General features: G+C 41.3%; 1 protein-coding gene across 1 annotated transcript in view; it reads right to left on the bottom strand.

Moving 5' to 3' along the window:
• DLGAP1 (DLG associated protein 1) overlaps window positions 1–21,215 on the bottom strand; it is a 134,397-nt gene that overhangs the window by 84,583 nt on the left and 28,599 nt on the right. The window contains exons 3-4 of the mRNA XM_057364895.1: window positions 7,427–7,604; window positions 4,535–4,775 (exon numbers count right to left, since the gene is read on the bottom strand). Coding sequence (XP_057220878.1) covers window positions 4,535–4,775; window positions 7,427–7,604 — 419 coding nt within the window. The remainder of the gene's footprint in view (window positions 1–4,534; window positions 4,776–7,426; window positions 7,605–21,215) is intronic.

Genomic DNA, 21,215 nt, shown 5'->3' with positions numbered 1-21,215 from the left:
ACCAAATTGCAATCTAGTGCAGGGTTTTTCCCTGATGTTACTACTTGAGCACAGAGATGTTATTTTCAAATTAAACATATCCAGTCTCAGTTATATATTTGGATGCAAGCGTGCTAATGCCTGAGCTCTCACAATGCCATAAGGTTTGTTTGCAGCAAAAGATCATGAACAGCCACACAGGCAAAGTTTAGAAACACAATCAATGTGGGAGAAAGATGTTCTTTAGACTTAAGACATTGTTTCTTAGCTACTATATTCTTCATGCTTATTGAAGTGATTTACTGACTTAAATTGTTAAAAGGCTACTTATTTAGTATTTGATTTGTTGGCTGAAGAGYTTCAGCTACAACAGTTGCATCTGCAAATAACCTGGGATCAAATTATGTAATAACTCACAGCTCATTAAACTCCTCTGAAGAGATCAAATGACCTGGGTGTTAATTTTTAGCGCAGCCTATGGTGTATAACATATGTCAGCAYTTCAGAGCTGCTCTGCCTCCCAGCCTGCACAGCCCTGCTCCCAGGGATGGCCCCAGCCAGGATGCAGCTGCCTCTGTGGGTACCACTGATGCTGAGAGAGCAAAAAGAGGGTGCATGGAGCTTTTCCACTGCTTAGCTTTCAGGGCACAATGAAGTTGCGACATGGCATTTATTTACAATTCCATATTAAGTGTCAAGATTGCATTTTTTCTTCCTCATTTCAAAATACTTCATTTAGAAACATGGATAAAAGGGATTTTGTAGCCAGGTGGGGTGTTGGGARGAAAGGGTTAAAACTGGAAGATTTGGTGAGGAGGGAATAGTTTTTGCTCAAAGTGACCTTTCAGCTGGGAATGCTAAGAATGTCAGTCAGAGTGGGAAAACTCCATTTATTATGCCTGGTGTTGTTCATCCTCTGCCTGTTTTGAGAAGTAGAATTCCTGTCACTCTCACAGACATGCTTGAGCTTCCTGCTGCAAGAGAGAGATATCATAAAAACACAGCCTGGTGATAAACTGTGCATGTGTGAAGTCCTTTGATATCTGTGGACAGGCAGTGAGCCTTGCTGCTGTGTGCTAGGATGAACTGAGCCTAATGGATCCTGTGCCTTGTGTGTCTCTTTTCTCCAGGACAAACTAAGCCTAACAGAGCCCATGTTCCCAGTGTGTCTCTAATGCTTGGTGTTGTCAGTGAGGTAATCAAATTAATCCACCCTTTGCATCTCAGCTGTAGTTTGATGGTCACCCTCATCACCTGCATGTATCACACATGTATTTCATGATTCACAGCAGGGGACTGACCTTTCTCCCGGGCAACAGGCAACACAATGAGAAGATACAGTCTTAAGCTATGCCAGGGAGAGTTTAGGTTGGATGTTAGGAGGAATTTCTTCACAGAAAGGTTGATTAGAATTTGGAATGRGCTGCCCAGGGAGGTGTCGGACTCAGCATCYCTGGAGGTGTTTAAGAAAACATTGGATGTCACACTTMGTGCCATGRTCTAGCTGACATGGTAAGGTGCAGTCATAGATTGGACTCAATGATCTCCGTGTTCTTTTCCAACCGAAATGATTCTGTGAKTCTGTGATAAAACACCAACACCACCTTCTGATCAAACTTCTMACCTCCCAGATACATGGAGACTTTGGTGAGGTTAGGATTTGCCCTTTCCCCACTCGCAGTGTAAGATTTTATCCCATCAGCAACATCAGGTTTGTGCTCACACCCCCGTTTTACACCTAGGCTCAGTTTCATCCAGCTGCAGTCACCCTCAGCTGAGCTCTGTGCCACAGTGAGGGCACAAGCACCAGAYTTATAGTTAGATTGAGCACATCCTCAGGAACTGAGCTAGAGGTGCAATTCCTGGTTGTGGAACTAAACCTCCAATACTACGTGGCAAAAAGAAATGAAAACAGGAGGCTGCCACCACAATAACAAAAGCAGAAGTGTGATTTTTGTCCACTGTTCTTGCTTTGATCCAGATGTCCTGGAAAGCTGTGGAATATTGCTCTAGAGGAATAATGTTGAATCCAGTAAACAGACAGCTCTCCTGTCTTTTCCACCATCATCAAGCGGGCATTTTCCTGGACTTCCATCTGTTAAAGATATTCTCAATATCAGTGTATGATCACAGCTTTGTGCATCGGTGAATTAAAAGTCATGTCCTTGAGGGAATTGCAAATTTTGATGAAAGGAATCTCTCTTGGTTGAACAGGCAGAGATGCTTTTGGGGCCGAACGACAGTTGTCTCATTCCATATTTGGATCCTAACTGCCCCCATGTCTCCCACAAAAGGATTTGCAACATCACCTCAGTGGAGATAAACCTGAGATGCTGTTCTCCTTTCTTCACATCTGCCTAGTTGCTGTGCCATTTGCCATTTTATTGAAGCAGATATTAATAGAAACCATCAACGGTGCCTTTCATGTTTCTCTTCTGTGAGCCAGGCCCAGCAAGGTAGTCAATACAGATGCTTTTGAACTGTACTAATTCAATTCCAATCCCCATTAAACAGAGTATATGYAAGTCAGGTAGTAAAAGAGATAAGTTGTCTGAAATGCTACCAGTGGAAGAGATGGACCCTCAGGAGCCCAAGAATTAAAAAATGAAAAAGATAACTCAGTAAAATTTGCACAGCAGGAAATAGGTACCTACAGCAGCCTTTAAAGACCTCTATGTATGTGCAAAGAGAGCACTGCAAATCATTCCCCTCTGCTTTTAGTGGCCTGACTATAGAAACAGTAACCTGAGACACACACTGGATTATGTTTTTCAATATCTCAGTTTTGTTCGTATAATTTTTTAAATGAAGCCAGCTACCAGAGAAGAGGTCAGGCTTGTGGTGGTGCTACAAAAAAAGGGACCATAAATAAAAGATAGTTTACAGTACAGATTTTCCTCTTTCAGATTTTCCAGTGCTTTTGGCTGGCACACAGAGCCAATTTCCCATTTATACACATCCTCCCCAGACTCAGGCATCATCTTCCTAAGTGACAGGAACAACCTCTTACATACAGATAATGAAAAAAATAGTTATTCTCYCCTGTATTAATGATCACAGTAATTTTTATAGATGAGAAGTGTTRACAAAGCCATTCTCACAGAACAGAAAACACTCTTTGGGATCAACCCAAGCTGATCTAACAAAGATGAATGCACACTGAAAAATCCCTGAAAACTCCATCCTTCAGCTTTTGCCTCAGAATACATTTCACACAAACTAATACTGCACAACGAAGTAGAACACACCTTATGCAAATCCTKTCTTTGTGGTTTGGTGGACACAAGGGCTATTTCTATTGCAGAAATGCTGTCATGTGAGTGCTATTTCTTTAGTGATTTAGAAGAGAACTGCTCTGCAGCATTTATTAAAAATGCTTTGATGTCTGTCATGTACTGCCAATACTTCCAACAGTACTTAGACTTTCTATTTTTAGAAAAATGTTTAATTTAGCTGAACATTTTTGGTTAAAGGATTGAAAGTGTTCTTTGACGACATAAAACAACTGACAAGCAGCTTTAAAAAAGACTGGAGTGAGAAATAAAGAACTTACAAGGAATAAACAACTGCACCTGTGAGATAACACACAAAAGGACAAAAGTTTACAGAAAACGGAAATGAAAAAATACAGCAAAAGAGATAGCAGGTACAGTGAAACACATAATAGTCAGTATTAGTCAAGAATATGATTAGTATATGAACAGTACATGAATAGTATATGAAGCAGCTGTAAAACATTAAAATGGATGCACAGAAGTCAAAAGAAAGAGGCTCTCATCCTTCCCCTGCTCAGGGAAGAGCACACACATGTAATGGCTCCTGCCTCTTGCTTTCCTGAATGAGAGAGGCAGATTTGGAATTCGGTTTTACTTAGTTTTTCTTCCTCTTAARCACTATTTTGGTGACAAAATCTGAAATTCATCATGGTTATTTCCAAAAGAAAAGCAACCTCAAACATTAAAAGGAAGGTTTGAAGTCTCATGTTTACATCGAAACCTCTCTCTCTAGCAAGGCTTGAATAGTTTGAGCTGCAGAAAGAACGCAACAGTGAAATGAGAACATGCATGTTTTGACCTGCAGACTGCTTCTTCCCTTTTCATTCTCACCTCTTAGATGGGGCCTAGAGAGCTGGAACAGTCTCTTTGAGCCAGTGAAAACCACACCCARTAACTTGAAAGATCACTTCAACTTTATAGAAAGCCTCAGCAGAGGGACCCTCCTCTGCTGGTAGCAGCCAGAAGAGCTGCTAACCCAGAGCCTTCTTGTTCAGCCTTGCCAAATTGYGATTGCTCTTTTGGGGAGAATTGCGAGAGGAGACATGACCTCAGACTTCCCTTCTGTGTGCTTTTAGCTCAGAACAAATTATCTTGGACACAGAGGGAACCACAACTGCATCAGCCTTTGTCTGTGTGTGGTTTGAGGCTGATTAGTCTGTCCAGCTCCCTGTGAAACACAGGCTGTCTTGGCAGAGAAAAGCTTGATCCGATCGAGCTGCGCTCAGAAGAACCTTCCTTCCCTTGCTGCCCTCCTCGGGATTGCCCTTCATGTTACTCACCAGTGCTGCTCTGGATGGTCCTCACCGTGGTGGTGGTGCGTGGCGGAGACGAGGAGCGCAGTGAGATGCACTCGTCATCCTGGGAGCAGCCCTTCTCAATGGCTCTCACGTAGCTGTGGCTCCTCATGCGGAAGCASCCTGGCATGGGCAGATCCAGCGCTTCCACCGCCTGCGACTCCAGCTCGCTGAACACCGACTCGCAGACCGACTCGAACTGACCGTTCACCTCCATCTCACTCACCTGCAGACAGACACCAGCAGGGTCAGATACTCATGGATATCCACACTGTCCGGTGCAGACAAGCTACAGTGGCACCGTGGCCAACATCAGATATTCATGGATATCCACACTGTCCGGTGCAGACAAGCTACAGTGGCACCGTGGCCAACATCAGATATTCATGGATATCCACACTGTCCGGTGCAGACAAGCTACAGTGGCACCGTGGCCAACATCAGATATTCATGGATATCCACACTGTCCGGTGCAGACAAGCTACAGTGGCACCGTGGCCAACATCAGATATTCATGGATATCCACACTGTCTGGTGCAGACAAGCTACCGTGGCACCATGGCCAACATCAGATATTCATGGATATCCACACTGTCTGGTGCAGACAAGCTACAGTGGCACTGTGGCCAACATCAGATATTCATGGATATTCACACTGTCTGGTGCAGRCAAGCTACAGTGGCACCATGGCCAACATCAGATATTCATGGATATCCACACTGTCTGGTGCAGACAAGCTACAGTGGCACCATGGCCAACATCCCTCTGCACACAGAGAAAGGGAACATCCCATGGTGACAATTGTGAGGGGAAAAAAGCAATGTACAAAAAGAGGAGACACAGGTGTTGGGCAAAGATTCAGCACAGTCTGGGCTGCTGCTGAAACTGGTGGGAAGCCTGGAGCCCTCATGGCAGAGTCTGTTCTATGTCACCCTGGGCCCACAGCAGAGGCTGAATGTTTGGTCATTGTGATTGCTACATTGTGAAACAAAAACCACACTTTCATTGTGGGGTTTGGAAAAAACCAAAAAGGTCAGCTTAACTCCAGTACATCATCAATGCAACCCACAGGCAATCACAGTGATAAAAACCTCAGTGGCTGGGAAGCTGGAGGGTAACAAACAGTTGGGAAGGGGAGGCTGATAAGGGAAAAAGCTTTGCTGCTGGGGAAAAATGTTTGTGCAACTTTATCTTTGGCTGAGAGAAGATGCAAAGGAATCCTTAGACCCTTTGATGAGCAGACACTAGGTGGTGACAAAGACTCGYGCTCATGCTGGTTAAAGAATATTCAAAAACTCGCTGCAGGTCTTAAGAATCTGGAAACCATTTACCTTGGCTTAATTAGTAATGGATGCTCATGTTTCTAAACTGAGAATTGAGACCTGAGCTTGGCATTAAAGCACAATAATTATCACCATAGGAAACCTGCAGATGGAAACCATCATTGAGGATTTTGTAGTTTTCAAGCATGTACAAGGGCAAGTTAGCAGGACAAGACAAGACTGTTAGGGTGGTAGAAAAAAAACCCACCAGAAATTCTTGTCCAGAATTAATGTTGCCAAGAAAAATGTTTAGCTGAGTCTTTGCACACATAACTGAAAAATCTCAGAGGGTAAAATGTATTTTTTTTCAAAGGAAAACTATTTAAAAAAAAACAAAACATGGAAGAGTAGTAGGTAGTACACTAGAAAGAACAATCTTACTGTGGTGGAGAATATCCAATCCTCAAGTAAATATCTCTGAATTAATGCATTTTTAAAGCAAAAATGCAACTCATTCACCTTGACAAAYGACAAGCACTCCTTGGCTGACAGCTTTGTGTCTTTGGTGCTCAGCTAAACAAGTAACCTGACCTAATGTTCATGTAGCTGCCACTGAGACCTGAATTTCTCTGCTGTTTTCTCCCAGATACATCCTGACCCTCCTTTTAGAGCATCAGCCCTATGCAAAGTGCCTCACCACAAAATACACAGGTGCATAGTTGGAAGTGTCTAAATATAGCATACTGCAGAAATTAAAACCGCAGCTCCATGTGCAATGGAGCAACACGCGTATTTGTCATGGCCACAGCTGGAGTCCTGGAGTCACCAATGTCATGCACTTTTTTTGACATTGCAGTGACTTTAATATGCCAGTCATAAKGGATCAGTATCTGGCACCACAAATCCTGCCTGCTGCACTTCTGGACTAGTGCAAGGAAGTTCTTTCAYCCAAGTGATTTACCCAAATGACCCATTTGAGCTAACAAGCCAAAAACCATAGCAAGGAACCAGGGTATGTAGCAGATGAACTACTGGCCCTCTGCTCTGTGGTGTGCAGGCCCTTTTGCTCTTCTTTCAGATCTGTTCCCTATGAATTCAACTGCACAAACATGCTGAAKGCAAGGAAAGGCTATTTTACAACATTAAAACACATAAACGAAACACATCACACTGGACTTCTTAATTTTTGTTCCTGTTTAGAATGAGCATGAAGGTCTTCTACAGGATTTCAGGGCAACAATACAGAAAGGTCTTTGCACTTAATATATATACTGCAACATTTGTACTATCTAGGTGAAAAGTTCAGAGGTGCACAAGGTTAAAAATGCATAAAATAGCACAAAGAAACTAAAATTTCTAATAAAATTGCAACAGAATTGTGGAATACAAATTATTAAGAGTATAATTTTCCTTTAGCATCTCACTCAGCATATGAATTTTTTTTTGAGGAGCTAAATTTTTGATTGGAGGTACTAAGCACAAGATACTTAACAGAACCCTGTTTAAAGACAGGTGTTGGTGAGCACCACTTAAAGAAAAATCCAGGTTCTCCTGTTGCAGACAGTGTCCAGTGTGACACCTGCTCTCCAGGCTGCCCCAGGCACACGTCACCCACCTGGCTGATGGTGCTCATGGCTCTCATGTAGCTCTCGTTGCGGGAGCGGAACTTGGGGGATGTCAGCAGCCCTGCGGGGTCCAGGCTGTCCAGGCTCCTGTTGATGGAGACTTCGCTCACTGCCCTCAGGTAACTGTGGCTCCGGATCTGAAGCTTTGGCGAGTGTTCACTGGATATCCTGGGGGTTTTGGGTGGGGAAGAAAGAAAAAGAAAAAAAAAAAACATATTCCATCAAATCCAAACGGCCTCACCAGGAGTGAGAATAASCAGATGTTTTCAACTGGAACAGCACGACTTGAACAAATCATTGTATGACACAGTCCTTGTATATTTATAAAATRAAGACAATGTCAGTACTTCTATTTGGATTACCCCACCCTTTTATTTGGTGGAAGGAAGAGAAAAGGAAGGAAAGGATTTTCTTTCCATGCTTTCGTAAAATCATGTCTAAGCATAATGGCAAAATCACTTTCRTTTTTTTATTGACAGCAGAATGGAAAAATTTTACACTGTACACCAATGACACCAATSAGCTCCAGCAACCCCCYGTCCATGTGGGACTTTTGAAATGAYAACACTGAAATGACTTCATGAGYTGATTTTAGAAGAGCAAGAGGAGATGTTGAGATGAGTGCAGCAGAGAAAGCCCTGTGGTCTTATAGAGCTGAATGTAGCAGCCACCAAAACCAGCTGTGGAGGCGTGTAGAGAAAGAAGAGGCCCAATAGATGAACTGGATGATCCTAAACCTACCAGCTGAACACCCACTCTTGAAATGCTGCTGGTGATGTGACKCTGACATGTATTCATGTATGTACCCATGGGATGGGACCATTTCTCATGGAGCTTTCAAGGGTGTACAGGCCAATAGGGCAGGCAGATCATACAAAYCATGCAAAATGCACTCAGTATGCCTTAACCTGGGAAATCATCCCAAGAGCATAGGGCACCTGGTGAGGTTTGATATGCTTTAAATTTTATTTTAGATCTGGCTTGACAAGAAGTCCAAGTCRTGAATTAACAAAATATATGCCAGGGAAGTAGCTTTACACAGTTATGTCAAATCAGAAGTTTAAAAGCCRCAATTGTATCTCTGAAGTGATAACTTTGCCTAGTTTTTCAATACAAGTGACAGGTGATATGTACAAGTAATCTAAACCAAATGACAATTACCCCCTTTCCCCAGGGAATTTGTACTTCTGCTGTATTCATGCTATATGGACTAAGAGTCAGCTAGAAACAATCCTCCACCTGTGAGAAGTTTTATTCTGTGAATGTGCTGGCTAAGTGCTGCCTTCACAGTCTGAGGCATCCTATAAAGATGTAAGTCAGAAAAAGTGATCCATGTCACACTTTGTATGAAATACARTTCAGTTGGGGAATGTGTCTTTTGAAAGAACTCACCAATTAATAAGTATCAAAAGGATGAGTCTTTGATTTTTTTTTTATTTTTTAATATTCTTCAAGTATCACAAAGCAAACTAATTAAAATATTAACTAAATTTTCCATTCATTTTAAAATGYAAATCTCACACAGATGTCTACAGGTATATGAAAGAAAAATCTGTAACCTAATTACAGGCTTAATCCTTGTCTCCTAGTCTTTAGAAATATGTGCACAGATGAYCTGAGAGAAAAGAATCCATTTTATGTCTAATTCCTGAAGCATTTGCAGATATTTTGTATTCAAGTATCTAATGATGGTAATTAGTATCAGCAATTTCCCAGTGGCATGCACAGTTCTGGTAATTGTCAATGCATTTTGGGAGGACAATTCCATTGTGTAATTGTTCACCTAAGTAGTTCAGAAACTGGGTCTGTTTCTGAATGGTCCGATACCGTAATAGAATCTAGGCCATCTCTACAATACCCTATTCTCTGGCTGCTAATTACCTGCCTAATAAAAATAAGYAAACTTACAATAATTACTTGGTGAAGAGAACCCTTGCTTGCCATTTTCACTGTGCATACAGCGCAATACAGCTGCCATTTTCATGCTCTTTGACTTCTCGCACCACTTGATTCCACATGACCAAACCTGAAGATTTCTAGACATCAGAATAAGTGGTGTTCCAAACAACTCAAAAAAAGGCAGAAAAAGTGATGGAAAGACAATTGTTAGGAATGGTTACATTTGTTTACTGCATTTTGGTAACTAACACTAACCATGTAACTCTTGGAAAAATATTTATTTCCTGTTATTTGATTTAAAAAAAAATAGAATGAATAATTCACCAGATATAATTTTTCAGATGCGTGTGAGCTACTTCACCATGCTGCAGATCTGCAAACTGAGCAGCATCKCCTGAAATGCATTTCCCAAATTTATCCAAAACGTATTTTATGATTATGTTGTGAACAGTTTGATGCCAATATGTGACATGCAAAATTCAAATAAGCTTGATTAGCTGCCAGTTAGTCAAATACGTCACCTGGGGCTTGTCGCTGCCCACTGATTAGCTGAGCTTGCTGGAAGACTGCAGCATATCACAAAAAATTCAAAGCACAGATATTGCCAGACAGAAAACTCCAAATGCCAAGGGACGTGCCCTTTAAAGAGTGGAACAAATATAACAAGATGCAAGTATCCATAGCACAAAGATATTGCTGCAGCAGCGAGTAAAGATCATGTAAGATGCTTGTGGAAGTGCTGTGGAAAGCCACCACAAAGAATATAGAAATGAATTTTCTGTATGCATTAATCCTGCATAGTATTTTCCCACCTCTGCTTGAAACAAAGGAATTCCTCATAAAAGTAAATGTTTTCTTTTTGTTTCAGGTATGGGTGGTCAGCACAGCTGCTTTGTTTGAGGTTTTTGTTTTTGTTTTTTTTTTTGTTCCTGACTATGCAACTGGCCAGTTTGACACAAATCTAGAACCATGAATACTATCTAAGTCTCTGCACACCTCCCATCTCTTGTATAAACCAGAGGAGCTACTGGCTGCTGTTGAAGGAGGTGGCTCCTTGATTACTGACTGCTACAATCTCTTGTTTCACTGGATGTAATGGAGTGAAAAAATAAAGAAAAAGAGGAAAATAAAAAGGATTTAAACATAGAGAAAGAAACATTGAAGGCTCGCATTTATAATGCCTACTGCTGCTTTTATGGCTGTGTAATAAATCGTCACTATGTTCTGCAGTAAAGTTTAATGAACAGCTGAAATGCCACTGGAAATTTTGATAATATTCCACTTAGGAATAAATCTGACTATGTATGATGCACAAGACCTGAATGTATAATTACTTTTCTTGGAGTTACTAGTACCAGTAACACGAAAATGAAAATACCTTTTTCTTCCTTGAGGATTCAAGTCCATCTCTTATTTATCCTGCATTACCTAAACTTCTGTTTGTGCCATCATAATTTCCACAACTAAGTACAAAATGCCGGGGACTGAGACTTTGGGACAGCTCTTTGGCCAATACAAATTGGTCTTTTGGCTCCACTCGCTGCATTGGACGTATTAGTTGGCAGAAGTGGGATGTGAATTATTTAGGCTCTTAAACAAGCTCCTCAGGCACGTTCCATCGTTTCTGTGCTGCACTCGCAAGGGACAGATCCTCAAACCGGCTGCACCACGCTCCTTCCCCACACTGCCACCCTTGTCCCTGGCTTCACCCCTCACCCCAGAGGATGGGAGCACAGCCACAGCAGCAACACATTGGCACCACACAAGGGTGGGATGTGATGGATGTGCTTCCCAAAAACCACAGCAAGAGGCACCAGGAGGAGATGAGGGCTCTGTGTTTCTGCTGCTCTGCTGGTTGCCATTGTGGGATTCCCAAGGGGATTGACAAGAGAAGGAGCCAGCCCTGAGCTGAGGTGGGTGGAAATGGTGAGGTGGGTGGACTCTGCTGAGTCCCAGCAGATAAATAAATGTTCCCTTGGGTAGAGGAAGGCAAATGCCTCTGATCCACACTGTGCCTCAGAGAAGATCAAGGTATCCTGCCAGTGAGGCCAAAATGCTACAGAAATTCCATGAGCAGCTCTGAGAGACAGGAGAAAGTTCATTTAATCAGAAAACATGTTTTTGTGAAGCATAAGAGGCAGATCATGTAGATGGATAAATGAAAACTTTGCATACTGTGATGTGATTTCTGCTCTGTACATTTCAAACACACTGAGGCCTATTCTTCTGTTTTCATTCAAACAGAGGAATTGAAATATTTAAAACACACCCATCTAATCACCTTACCACTGTTCTAACCTGCATGTTAAGAAGGACTTATAACTCACGGTTACAGATGTGTTTGCATTTACACAATATTAATATGATTTACACKATTTAATTCAGATGAAGGTACATTCTGGTCCCTCATTTATTTGATTATTTGCAGAGTAAAGATGTCTACAGCTGGCTGGTGTAGGATTTGTGAGAGGAGCTAGACTCAGTAGCTGTGCTCTGGAGTCCACAGGGAAGCTAGAGAGGGACTCTTGCTCAAGAATTGTAGTCAAAGGATAAGAAGTAAAAGCTACAAACTGAAAAAAAGGAAAAGATAGGTTTGCTATTAGGAAGAAATTCTTTACTGTGAGGGTGGTTAGACGCTGGAACAGGTTGCCCAGGGAAGCTGTGGATGCTCCAACCCTGGCAATGTTCAAAACCAGATTGGATAAGGCCTTCAACAATCTGGTCTAGAAGGAGCTGTCTCTGCCCATAGCAGTGGGGACAGGGACTAGACAATCTTAAAGGTCCATTCCAACCCCTTAACGTTCTATGATTCTGTATCAAACGATTCAAAATGCAGTGTTAGCAATTAGCAGTGAAATAACTATGGATGTATTCCTGGAAGAGCTCCTGTGCCTTGAAAATGTCTTTCAAATGACAAAGARAAGACACACAATAGGGATTTACATAAGCAGGCAATTTTAGCTTCAAATATTTCCTTTTAATTTAGGAATGCACAATGCACTCCATCACATAGGTGCTCTTTACAAAAAGCACTTTCATTTATTACATTTTGTTTCTGAATGAAAAAAGAAAAAAACAAGACTACCAATGGTTTATTTTTTCTCYCTTTAGGCCAGACACAATATAAAAAAGGTAGTCCTTAGACTGTATTGTCTTCTGCAAGTTCAGCAGTCAGAATCATAGCAGCAAGTGCAGTGTTGTGCCAGATGGGTACTGCGCTCTGCCAACAGAAAATGGCAAAGCAGAGTAAAGTGAAAGTCCAGAAACATGTCCCAAATGCTTCTGTAAGCCAGCCAGAGTATGCTAAAATTTGCCTTCAAACAAAGAGAAAGACCCCAAAAATACACCACATGCAACATGAAACCAAGAAAAAAAATAAACCTCAAAGCCASCACTACTGTTACGTATCCCAGCGCTCAGTTCTGCAGCAGACAATGGACAGCTTAGTTCCATGGGGATTAATTACCCTTGGCTGAATGTCCCACCCCTGGCACGGCTGGTGGGCACATCCATTTCTGTGCCTAATTTTATTTGCATTTTAGTGTTGCTAGAAGRTAGAATGCTCCAGCAGAGCCTGACTGAAGGAAAACATGGAAGGACAGCAGGGATGACCATGTGGAGAACAATTTATTGATGWGCATCTGTCTGATCCTGGTCATGACATGGGTCAGCCAGGCTGGGGTAACTGGTCCATGCTGGCACCGATGTTCTGCTGCTTTTTGGTGCACTGAGCATGGRCCTGTCATGCCACTGATGGAGACAAGGGCAGCACATATGGTTTTCAGCATCTGCGCTCCCACCATTCCAGATGTTTCTGGGTTTGAAGATCTCCCATAATGTTCTTGTTTACAAACATGTGAATCTTTGCATTGGGATTTCCTACCTTGAAGCAAAAAAAAACCCAACAAAACCAATAAAACCTCGCTGTAAGTCCTSAGCCTGCTAAAGGGYCAAGCATGGGAAAGAGMAATTTAAAACWTGGAGATATCCAGATAAAGCTTATCTGCTGAAGAGCAATTCAATGAAATCAGCATAAAAATGGTATTTCTTCATTTTGTTTCAGTACCAGACCAAAAATTGTCTTCGCTGCATGRACCAACCAACACACACCACAAAACTGCATGGACATGCTTGTGACACAGAGTTTATCCCAGGGTGAGAAGATGCAGAAATTGMAGAATGATGTATTTTTCTCTGTTTGATTTTACAGATTCTCACAGGGATATAGAGGAAAGCACTCAAAAAGGAAAAAAGCCCAATCCAAAAGTCCACACAATTTGGTGTCATGCGTCTCTAACGTGTCTCTCTCCAGCTGCTGTGCAGTTTTTGAGTGAGCACATSGTGTCCTGCCAGACAGCTCTTGTTTGTTTGATTGAGAACAGCAGGAACTGGATCGATGTTTTTATGGTAGCAAATATTTCTAAAAAGCTCAGTCCCTTTTAAAACCCTCCATGTCTGAAGCTTCAGAATCAACCATGAGACAACTCTCGGATTTTTTTTACAAACTTGCTTTCCTCTCAAAGGACAGAAGCTTTGGGTTGTTTTTTCTTTTTTCTCTTTTTGGGATTTTGAGATATAAGATTGTATGAATTTGTCTCAAGAGCAATCTTTAGTTATTAAAATATTAGCAAAGAAAGATGACTACTGAGTGAAAATTCACCTATACATTAAAACAAATCTTCCCATTTATCTCAAAGATCCTCTCAGGTTCTTYGTACAACCAAAAAATCCCACAGGCTAATGTATTTAAGGAACATTTCCCTTGTCTTTGACATACTATATTTTCTCCTTGCTTTCTAGACACRGTGAAAGAATAGAGCCCAGCACGAAAGCAGCACATATGCAATCGAGTTGGCAAGAAAAGCAGATGGAAGATGATGCAGACAGACATTATACAATTCTCCTTAACCAGAAATCTGGTCTACATGCTGGTTCTGATTGCCATGTGCGGGTGTGTGTGTGGGAATAGCTGTGAGCACTCTTCTCCTCCACCCTGGCRAGCGAAAAGAGCTGCTGGAAGGTAGAAACAGTTCAACCCAGATGAACCAGCTCAGCCAGTGATGCCAGGCTAAGCTGCTTCTCTGGAAAACCACACACTTTCTGTTTACTCTAGAAGACAAATCCACCCTACCTTGTCACACGAAGCAGGGTAAGATACCATTGTTGAGAGCAGCCAGCTTGAGAAGAATAGCTCTCAGAAGACCCTTTGGGYAAAGCTGTGGGCCTTCATGTCCCTCTACTGCCAATCTCACTGGGTACATGTYCAAAGGGGTTTTGGGAGGTCCTTGCTGGAGCAAACTTGTCCGAACCTACACCAAGTGCATGACACTGGGCTCTTGCCTTTTTCAGCACAACTYTCTTTTAAGTTGGCACTAATGATCCCAGGAACCAGCGCTGCTCAGCACAGAGAAATGTATTTACCCAAGCTGGAAAAGCTCTAACATCTCCTCAGATACATGGGACTGAGAATGCAGACTGCCTGAGGGCCTGAGCTGATCAGCCATGCCTACGGCCTGCCTGGAGCCCTTTGGATCTTGCTGGGATGAGAATGAATCTCTGGCTGTTTTCCCTGTTAAAGCCTTCCACCACTACTTTGATGAACTCTTTGCSAGCTCAGAGGTCATACCCTCCTTCCTGCAGAAGCCACTCCTTCAGATCTCCTCATCAAGGCCAGGCTCATCTACCTGATTCCACACCACTTTCCATTCTTGGCTACTTCAGCGCCATTTCTCACTARTGAGACTCAAAAGTCATCTGCAGTCTGAATTCTTATTTTAGTAATTCAAGCATTCCCCTTTGTCCTATCACTACATGCCCTGGTAAAAAKTCCCTCTCCAGCTCTCTTGTCCACTCCTTTTAGGTACTGGAAGGCTGCTCTAAGATATTCCCCATCGAAGTCCTTGTAAAATGACAGTCTCCACAAGCTCGGACCTCACCTGCTTAGCTAAATTTTCAGGTCTTCCCCATCCATACATTAAAAATGTGATCAATTCTGCCAGTGGGAACACCAAAGAATTCCAACTCTCTCCCAAACCACAAGAGGAAAGCAGTTACTTTTCAGGAATGTCACCTGGCTKTGTGCTGAGCTGGCAGCACAAGCAGCTCTGCCTGCTTAGCACCATGATTTATGCAGGAGCTCTGGCTTGCTCCCGGGAGTGGGATGAGAGAGCTCCAGCTCACTAAAAGGCATCTTCTGGGCAGAATTCCCGCAATTGAAAGGCCCTCTCATGCTACTCCAAGTTACAGTATTGGGCAGTATTTATCTAGAAATAATGTTTTCTAGGTAAATACTAAGAAAGTATTTGTTCAGGAGAATGTCACTGCAATATATATTTAAAGAGCAGGTTTTTTTTAATTTTTTTTTTTTTCTGAAAATTTGCAATGCATTTTGAGCTTTCAGAGTCTTTAACTCCACAGACCCTCCTGGACTTGAAACCAGGCGATGATCACGATCACCCACACACTGCATGGCCATGTGCCTGCAAGCCCTGTCACGTATCTGCTTTTGAGTCACCTCCTTCAGAAAGACATTGCCAACCATCCAGATTAGAACTGCATAAACAGCTCCCAGTGAGATTAGGAAAATATCTTAGTTTTGCAAGTCAACAACATTACTCCAAAACCTTCACATACATAAGCAGCCACCTGCATTTTTCAAAAAAATGAATTTCACATATGCAGCAATTTTTCACTTCCTATTCAGTATTCTGCCATTTCAAAACTTTTGGTTACCTACTAAAAGGAAAAAAAAAAAGCAAAAGCAGCAGATTCAACACCATCTGTACAGATGTGCAACACAAGCCAAACTACTGGAGAAAATGAAAAGCAAGCACATTTGAAAGCAATGAGGAGAGTAGGCTAGTAACTCTGCTAGGGAGAAGATAAAAATCTGAAATCCAACTAAGCTAAGGGGCTGAGCTCACCTTCTTACTTCTTTGAGTAACAGCCCTACAATCAAATGAAAATTTGCACCAAGCAAAGCATGCAACCTAACAAATGCTGTGAGCACCACACCCACTGTGGGSACACATTATTTCTTGATAACACTTGCAAACTGTTGACCTGGAGTGTAATATGTGCTGGTGGTGACCATGGGTTTTCTCTCCTCTTCTTTCTTGATGGGGTAATTTTGAAAGATCAAAGATGAGCTTCTCCTGATTGGCCACTTCAGTATCCTCTATTTTAGCTGGCTTGTGTTTGAAGAGCATGAAGCAGTTTAAAATACATGAAGAGAAGCCTGCCTTTGCTTCTTTTAGAARCAAGCACTTCTCACTTACTACATTTTGTTTCTCTGCAGACACCTAGAAGATGGTGGCTTGAAATAGGATCCAGCTACTYCTGAGGCACAGGGGCTGGGGGTGGGGGTGTGATAAGACAGAGCAAGGAGCTCCTGGATAGCTCCACAGCCATTTTCTCGAGGTGTGTCTGGATAAGTACAGCTTGGAGCGCAGATATGACTTGCAGCTGTCTCTTCCTGATAAAAAAAAAGCAAAGATTTTTTCGGGAAACTGACTAAAATAAAACCCTGCAATTTCTCCTGTCATACCAAAGGAGCTGGAAATAGWAACTTCTCTTCCATGTTTTTTATTTAAAGTAATGTCTGGATTGCAAGTAATGTAAAAAATGATGGTGTGCAGTAGGGTTTCTGGCAAATTCTTTACTGATAATCTGGGCAGCTGCTCTGGGGGATTTTCCCTTTTCTCACTGATCTTGCAAAGAAAAAGTGATACCCCAGGAGCAGGGAGAATTTCTCTCCACTTAACTTTACCAGAGCTATTCCTCAGAGAGAAAGGAGCAGCTACCACTTTCCCTTCAGTTTCTTTTACATCAAAAGAAATTCCTCAAAACAAGCCCATCTAATTCCAAACCTCCAGTTATCCATGTTTATTTTCATATTCTCTCTTTCCATTATAAAKTTTTTCTAGTTTTGTTCTGTAGTAATTACAAAAGGACCTGTTTGCTGCACTGAGATACAAGATGAGTAATAACCTTAATATCAAGGTCTGCAGTCAATTTCCATTATGAAAATCTTCTGATAAACAGAAGTTTGTTGAAAAGATGTGAACTTATGCTTAACACACAGTTTAGATTGTTTTTGGCCTCYTTACAAAAAAACCCCAAAATAAGCTTTCTGTGTTATAGGCTGTTGTTGGGCCAGATTTGTACAGAATAAATCCTGATAAAGTAGAACTAATTTTGTTTTTGAGTATGAGAGAACCAAAGGAATAAATGTCTTAAGAAATCTGCATAACAATGTAAAATCCTGCTTGGAACTGAAAGGGGTAATTTCTCTGCAATTCTTTAAAATAGTATTTTTTAATCCCATGAACCAGAAATAATACTCTGAAACATTTATTTGGGTTTGTTAGTAAAGGAATGGACAACCAGTTGTCATGTCATTCACCACCACGCTGTCAGTGTCAAGTACAATGATTCAGATGGAGGCAGTGAGAAGGTAAAAAATACTTCCAAAGAGTGGATGCCCTTCAGGGTTGAGGAATTTCAAAAGGGTTGTGCAGCTCATTTTAAGGGAAGAAAGCCTTAACTCGTGAGAAAATCAGGTACCTTCATGACCGGTAACAGTAGGCATTCTTATGTATTTCCAAATATTTGTTTGAATTTAATTTTCACACTTGGAATTACAATACATGGTTTAATGAATCAGTACACAGCTCTTTTCCAATGGAAAAAAAAAAGAAATTAAAGATAAAAGAAGTGTAAATGTCTGTGTTTGCACTGAAGGGGATAAAGCTAGTTCCTTACTGATTAGTGTGCTCTCTATCCCCTATAAATGACAAAACAACCAAACACTTGGTGAATGAGTTAAGAAAATGACCCTTCTCCTTTTCAGAACATAATGGTACGAAATGTGGTGAAGCTGAAAATGCTTTTGATTAAAACATCATAACAGGAAAAAAAAAACCAAAAAACCCAAACCAACCAAAAAACCAACTCCAAAAMCCCCCCTCTACATTTTCTGGATAAATACCTTCTACTGACATTTAAAACTAAAGACAATGGACTGTGGTTCATGGGTTCAGATTTCAGTGTTGACTGAAATTTGCTGTGTGACCTGGAGGAGTAATCCTAGAGACTCTCAGTCTCAGAAAACAGGTGCRTTAATACTTCCCTACAGCACCTCTGTGGTTGTAGTGGCTTTGTGATGCTGAACTAAAGTCAGCAAACATAACTGAGTTTTGATAGAAATGAATAGCAGCATCCTATTTTTATGTGGTCACAGAAGGTGACCATATAAAGGTCGCAGAACAACTGAAATAGCAAACTTCAGCCCCAGAGACGGGTATTGCTTATAAAGCAGAATACCTGGTTAATCAAGAGTAAAGAATGTTTGGAGTGATGGTCAAAAGGTACTTTAGAAGACATATAGTTTCTGATTAAAACCATTATTCCCTATGGATGGAAATGGTATGGATATGGTATCATCTCAAGTCAATGGTTTTGCTGAGGTAAGACAGAACTGCTAGAAAAGATCTCCAGCCTAACARAATTTCAGCTATTGAACTATTGAAAGGTTTAATGCCCAAAATGTTAATTTTAATCAAATTGTAATGAAACCTGTGTTACTTTTTAAAGCCTCACGACTCTAATGAGGAGGGCTGTAATTTTGACCACAACTTACATAATTTAACTATGTTGTATGAGTAAGTATTCTCTTCCTCAGATCACCTCTTCCTAAAATGGCTGTTGTACTTACAGCAGGTATTTTTAGTGCTCGGTCACCTTAATTAGGAAAACAGCAGCATTATGATAACATATTAATACATTCCTTATTGCTAGGATCATCAGGGCAGAGGTCTGTGTGGTGGTGTTTGAACACCAGTGTGTCTCTGTGTGCAGGTGGGATGCCACCTTTGAAGGTCTGCTCAGGGTGCTGAGACTCTGGCTTCTCTTGTGATGTGTCACATAAGGGCCAATTCGTCCATCCATTGAATTCTGTCCCTCCAACAAGTATAGATGGAAGCTGAAGATAAGCACAATTAGGTTGAGTGTTTCAAGCCTTTATGTTTCCTGGAGCTATCCAGGAGTCTGTTCTTAATGACATGAACACAGCTGAGCTGCCTGCTGTTGTATGGACATGCACTGACACATCCAAGGAGATGGAAGAAGCACCAGGCCCCTGCTCACTGTCTAAACACAGCGTTGGGCCATGACTAGACAAGCTAAGCTTCTTCAAGTTCATCACTTTTTTAATTTACTATAAATCAGTTGTGGTAAATTACCATGCTGGACCACARAAATGCAATAGAACTGGGATGACCTTCTTTACCTGACTGCTGCTGGGAGTCATATAAAATAACGTACAGAAGGGACTGGAAACCTTGAGAACACTGTAGGGGTGACCTTGAAAAACTGAAAGTCTGGTCACATAACACAGTCACGGATGTGCATGCAGGGGCACCATGGGTTGCCAAGCAGGAGGATGCTAGTCTGAGAAAAGTAAGTTCACAGTAGCTAAACTAAGGGAATAATTCTTCGAGATGTTAATAACGAGTTCCAGTTATTGTCACTGGAGGCAGCCACTAGAGGGAGAAATGATCTAGAGCTRCCAATGCTATTTATTATGCTTCCGCAATTCATTATGTTTTTCTTAAAGCTCATCTCATGAGGCTTCCAGTTAAAGGAAATAAATCTTGAGCTTGCACACTTGATGAAGAAAGCACACAAACACAGAGTTCAAGGGCTCAAGAAACAGAAAGCATATAAAAAAAGAATCTGCATGTCTCCTTAGAATATATTCTGATTTTTAGAGCCCAGATGAATTGTGGACCTGATTTTCAATTAATTAGGATTCATAGGGCAATTTACTTTCATAGTATTCAGCATATCATTACAGAAATTGTGGGATTGGAAGCTTTTTATGTACCTTTTGTGATTCAAAGTATTTTTCTTGGTGACTAGAAAGGGCAGGTCAGTACTRGGGTTGAAAAAGGTATTTTCCTTCTGTACAGCAACCAGCAACTTGCTAAAAATGTAACTTCCATATTCTTTAGGCATAAAGCTATTTGAAAGTAGGAACCAAAGAAAAGCCCAACACAATAACACACTCTCAGTGGCTGCATTACTAATCTTGTGCCTTTCACTCCAGATTACTATGCTAAACATCCATTTATAGCAGGAAGGAAGCAATTTGGATTTGTGAAGCAGGGTTTTGTGTGTAGAGCTATTCACTATTCACTATTCACTGATAAGAAGATATTCAGTAACAGGAAAATGCTAAGTAAAATTAAAAAGTTGTTTTTATCTGAAGAAAAGCAAGTAGTTAATGAGATAGGTAATTGCTAGATGTTTAGCAGGTCAAATCTGAAGAGTTTTGCTAAAGGTCTGTCAATGGAAAATCCTGAGTCAATTTTTTCCCCAACTTTGACAAATTCTGCCAAGTAAGCAGGCCCAGTTCTGTCTTTCCAAACAAGAAAAAGCCCAAGCTTAAACTCAGCAGAAAAAAGTTTTCACAAATATTGTGGAAAGCTCATGGATAATCTTGTTTTGAGTGCACCAAGAGTTTGGGATGTAAGTAGAAAGCTGCTCCTCCACTAAAACCTTGAGGGTTTTACTGTCCCTGGCTCTTAGCTGGCAATTAGGCTGTTATCAGTGTAGAACCATTGCTGCTGCTGTCTACCCTCTCCAAATCAGGAGACAATATGTCAGAGACAAATCTTTCCCACAGCCTTCCAAATGGCTTTTCATCAGAAAATTCACAGGTTTTCCAGGAATAGTCATACACAGAGCATACAGTGGAAACCCCCTCCATTTAACCAGACTGAGATTTTCAGTGTGTGGTGTGCTTGCTTCTCTGTGCAGCACACACCATGGCAGCTCAGGCTCTGAAAARTACTAAAATATCTTTTCCTAGCTCTAAAG

Source organism: Malurus melanocephalus, unplaced genomic scaffold (genome assembly GCF_030028575.1).
Source record: "Malurus melanocephalus ecotype Western Australia unplaced genomic scaffold, MMel_1.1 scaffold_44, whole genome shotgun sequence".
Lineage (NCBI taxonomy): Eukaryota > Metazoa > Chordata > Aves > Passeriformes > Maluridae > Malurus > Malurus melanocephalus.
Note: the sequence above shows the minus strand (reverse complement) of the source record. Positions and strands in the feature narration are given on the sequence as shown.